This window comes from Tasmannia lanceolata, unplaced genomic scaffold (genome assembly GCF_043159265.1).
Source record: "Tasmannia lanceolata isolate RefF3 unplaced genomic scaffold, GAP_Taslan_0.1 ptg000018l, whole genome shotgun sequence".
In the NCBI taxonomy this organism is placed as follows: domain Eukaryota; kingdom Viridiplantae; phylum Streptophyta; class Magnoliopsida; order Canellales; family Winteraceae; genus Tasmannia; species Tasmannia lanceolata.
This window is the reverse complement of record NW_027518695.1, coordinates 60,189,435-60,193,866: the sequence shown is the minus strand read 5'-3', so window position 1 is coordinate 60,193,866 and position 4,432 is coordinate 60,189,435. Positions and strand designations below refer to the sequence as shown.

General features: G+C 42.3%; 1 protein-coding gene across 1 annotated transcript; it reads right to left on the bottom strand.

Moving 5' to 3' along the window:
• Positions 1–2,624: 2,624 nt before the first annotated feature.
• LOC143850560 (uncharacterized) lies at positions 2,625–4,046 on the bottom strand. The gene is made up of 8 exons (XM_077359798.1): positions 4,012–4,046; positions 3,848–3,881; positions 3,596–3,691; positions 3,296–3,514; positions 3,107–3,204; positions 2,906–3,021; positions 2,743–2,819; positions 2,625–2,663 (listed from the first exon to the last, which is right to left on the bottom strand). The coding sequence occupies exons 1-8, from the start codon at positions 4,044–4,046 to the stop codon at positions 2,625–2,627; spliced, it is 714 nt and encodes a 237-aa protein (XP_077215913.1).
• Positions 4,047–4,432: the final 386 nt, after the last annotated feature.

Below are 4,432 nucleotides of genomic sequence, written 5' to 3'. Positions count from 1 at the left end.
GTATACTTTAAAGGGTCCAGGTGGAATATGTTGACAACTAATGCCGCGGAGTCCTTCAACAACGTATTAAAGGGCGCACGGGAGTTACCGATCGCGGCTCTAGTCGATCACACTAGATGGAAAGTACAAGAGTACTTCCACCTTCGCCGCAAGGCTGCTTCTGAATGGAAAACGCATTTGACCCATAATGCAGAAAAATGGTTAGCCAGATCATGTCTGTATGGCAGTAAGTTTACACCCCGGCCGTGTAGTTGGAATGAATATGAAGTGATATCGTCAACTAATACGGATCGTGTGGACTTAGAGAAGAGAACATGTACGTGTGGTCTTTTCCAAATTATGGGATTGCCGTGTGGGCATGCCATAGCAGCCATGGGAGTAAACAAGCTGGACAAATATAGGTCCTGCTAGGATTGGTTTTTGGCTTCAACTTATCGGACTACATATGACGACGTGATTCACCCTACTTTAGATCGCACACAATGGCCTGAGCCATCCCATGTTTTAGAAGTAGTGTTGCCACCACGAGTAAGAAGACAGCCTGGACGACCCAAAAAAGTACGAATGGAAAGAGGGCTGCAATTTGGACGACATCACAACTGCAAATCATGTGGGGAACCTGGACACAACAAAAGAACGTGCAAAAATCCCCCCCTTGTAAATCGTCAGTTAAATATGACGCCCATCGGTCCATCCGCACCTACAAAAAATAGGTATGTTCCATTATTACTCACTCGATACGATTTCTCTATCAAACCCATCATTTTATTGATTGTTGCAAGTTTTTCTTGTAGGTCCGGTGTCTCATTCGCACCTCCTTTCTTTGCTTAGGGATGGAGTTGTTGGTTTGTTTGTACAAAGTGGCATTGATTTTGGGACACTTCATACTGCACATGATATTTACTCACACAGAATTTGTATAAATTAAACGTTATTATAGACTTATAGTATTACATTGGTTGTACAGCTGATCGTGACTGTTGTAAAAGTGATCATTAATGTATCATTGGTATTGGAAATATCATTGGTTCGAAACATTCCCGAGTCAGTCGCCCCACATTGTTTGGATCATCCAAAGCGTTCATTTGATGGGCCGTCACATATATAGGGTGTGCTCAAATAATCAGGTCCATCGGATCATCGTAATCCTTCCATCTGTGGATGAACAAAGTGTACGTACGATTACTCGAAAGTTCGAACCCCGCGTCGGACTTCCGAATGAATTCCAGTAGAAGCGCAATTCCACTAGACTTCCGTCGGAAGCCCGATTAAATGGTCGGAATTCCGACTCGGAGTTGTTCGGAATTCCGAATGAAGTCCAGTGGAATGGCAACTCTACTGGACTTCGTTCGGAAGTCCGATAAATTGGTCGAAATTCCGACGCGGAATTCCGAACAACTGTTCGGACTTCCGAATTACTGTTCGGACTTCCGAATTAAGTCCAGTGGAATGGCAACTCTACTGGACTTCGTTCGGAAGTCCGATAAATTGGTCGGAATTTCGAAACCATCGTCGGACTTCCGAATGAGTTCCAGCAGAAGTGCAATTCCACTGGACAACCGTCGGAAGTCCGATAAATTGGTCGGAATTCCGACTCGGCATTCCGAACAACTGTTCGGTTCGGATTTCCGAATGAAGTCCAGTGGAATGGAAAATCTACTGGACTTCCTTCAGATGTCCTGACGTTTTGTCGGAATTCCGAGTCGGAAGTCCGAAAGCAGAATCGGACTTCCGAATGAGTTCCAGTGGAATTGCGCTTCTACTGGAACTCATTCGGAAGTCCGACGCTGGGTTCGGACTTCCGTTTCGGAATTCCGATAAAACATCCGGACATCCGAAGGAAGTCCAGTAGAGTTGCCATTCCACTGGACTTCATTCGGAAATCCGAAAGGTTATTCGGATGTCCGTTTCGGACGTCCGAACATAGTTTCGGACTTCCGACTGGAGACCAGTACAATGGAAAGGCCATTTCTTCCATTTCAGTGGACTTCATTCCGATCTAACACCAATTCAAATCCCAGTGTTTCGAAATGGGAATGGGGTTCGGAGGGGTGTATGGGGTCTTCATTACCATTGCTTGTGTTTGAAAGAGGGGGCTACCTTATACAAAATGAAACCTTTAAGAGGAGTTCGCCCTAATATCAAAACATTGTAGTGCCAATATCAGCGAAAATAATAAATTGCAGATTACATTTATAAATAGTGAGAGACCAATGGCGGAAAGAAAAATTAACACCTGCCTCTTGGTTTCATTCAACATAGGGACTGAAACAGAAAGTCCCAGCTGTGTCAGTTATGGGTTGAAAATAAAGATACAATCAACATTTAGAAGTTAAAACAAATAAAAAATTTCAGTGTGAACAATGAGTACTACTACTAAAAAAATCATATGAGACAATCTGTTCTGTAACATCCACGACTTCTTCAACTTCCACTTCTTTGGCTTCATATTCTTCCTCTTCATCACTAGCTTCGGCATCTCATGCAACTGTCTCCAGTGCTTCTCCCATCTCTCCCATTCTTCCTGCAACTTCTTCCGCTTCTCCCGATCCTGGTCACTCAGAAGCTTGCTATTGAAGGAGCAGATGTTGAAGCCATTCCTCATCCACTACTTCAAGTTGCCACTAACGCTGAAGAGAGCCAAGATTTGGAACAAGGCTTACCTGCAAACAAGCACAATTATCATAATGAATAACTACAACATTTTCATGTTTCCCAATTGTTTGAAAAATGTCCACTCACCCTAGCAGGTTGATTTCCTCCACCTACTTCTGGAACGAAGAGAGCAAGTATCGGATCAGCTGCCAAGCAATTGAAGTCTAATACATGTACAACCAACAACAATGTCTCCCAGGTAAGAATGTCAACAACTTATACGGATACTGTCCCATAGACCCCATTCAACATTTCCGAAAGTAGCGAGAAGCTCGCATAGCCGTAATATCTTTCTGGGTGAAATCGAGGCTAGCGTCACGGGTAATGTATTCCATCTCTTTCAAAACGAACAGCCCACAGTTGTGGCTGCAAAAAATGAAGAATATATGCAACAAGAAGAATTAATCGTTTACGGAGGTTTCGTAAACTGAAGTAATTGCACGTAACGTACCTATTACCTTGTATGGGCCGATCGACCACTACATCAATGGGGAATGCACTTATATCAATGTCTTTGACCCTTCTGAACCATTTAACAAGGTAATCGACCTACAAATCAAAATTTCCGTACGTTAGGGCAGTAGTCAGAATAAAATTAATTAATAATTGGCCTACGAATCAAGTTAAGAGTAGTACTCACAAGGGGTTGCACCCTCCTAGAATCCGTGCGACTGTAAAGAGAATCGTAAAGAAGGAAGGTACGATGCCCCATATCCCACACTAGAAGAACCCAATGAACCATATCTATGTTAATTGGAATGAGTACTTTTCGTATCTCTTGAAGAGGGATGTTCTGTAGACGATTTACGAATTTGGAACATGCATCAGGACGTTCACATCTTTCGTCAAGAATAAGTTGCTGCAACCAGAAAAAGAAATATTAGAATTGCCCGCAGCTTCAAAAACAAAAACTATTACTTATAAGTGAATTTAATCTCACAGCTAGATGGGTAGTAAGGCAAATGCATGATCCCTTTTCTGTTGTTCGCAAACATTCGTCCCGCAAGTACAAGTAATCAGTATATACATTAACAATCTACAGAACAGACCATAGGTCAACGAGAAGGAATTTAAGAAGATATGTGTAGCAACGCATTATTCACTCTTTACGTTACTAACTGAACCATATAATATCTTACCGGAGATGATAACCACCCTCTACGATCGGTTAGTATAAGCAAGTCTTCTTTACAGATGTGGTCCCATCACTGTGAATGACTTTTTCACTGCAAATCCAGTAAAAAGTCACCTACCTCTATGGACCTTTGGTCATATAATTGTACTGAAACAACCTATCTATGAAATTAATCGGAGAAATTAGAATTCAAAAACAATGTAGGTTGTACGAAAATTTACCTAGGTTCTAGCGCTGCCAATGCATCCACCTTCATCGCTGCAGGCCCGGTGACATTGCAAAGAGCATAAATGCTTTTCCGGTTGCTTATGACATAAGGCGAACTGAGTGCTCTACTAGGTTGTAACTTCCTTCGACGTTGCTTCACATTTTTTTCAATGCTCCCAATCAGATTTCATCTTCTTTCTTATTTGATTTCTTACTCTGACTGAGGTTCAAATCAGGACTGTCAAGCAAGATAACCATATTAGCTGCAGCATCCCTGACATCCCGAGTAATTAGGCTATCAATAGAGATATGTTCTACGCTATCATCAACTAAATTTTTCCCCATATCATCTACAAAAACACCATCCCCTACTTCCCCCTTCGTAGTCACTATCTCGGCTTCCCCATCCATATTGTTGGCCTCTCATTCCCTCTT

What these genes read in the sequence shown, in the direction of transcription:
- LOC143850560 (XM_077359798.1), bottom strand. Translation starts at nt 4,046, where the DNA reads ATGAAGGTGGATGCATTGGCAGCGCTAGAACCTAG. An exon ending in ACAGTGATGGGACCACATCT is followed by an intron (nt 3,692 to 3,847) that starts GTAAAGAAGACT and finishes TCTGTTCTGTAG; the next exon opens with ATTGTTAATGTATATACTGA. An exon ending in CGGCCCATACAAGGTAATAG is followed by an intron (nt 3,022 to 3,106) that starts GTACGTTACGTG and finishes CATTTTTTGCAG; the next exon opens with CCACAACTGTGGGCTGTTCG.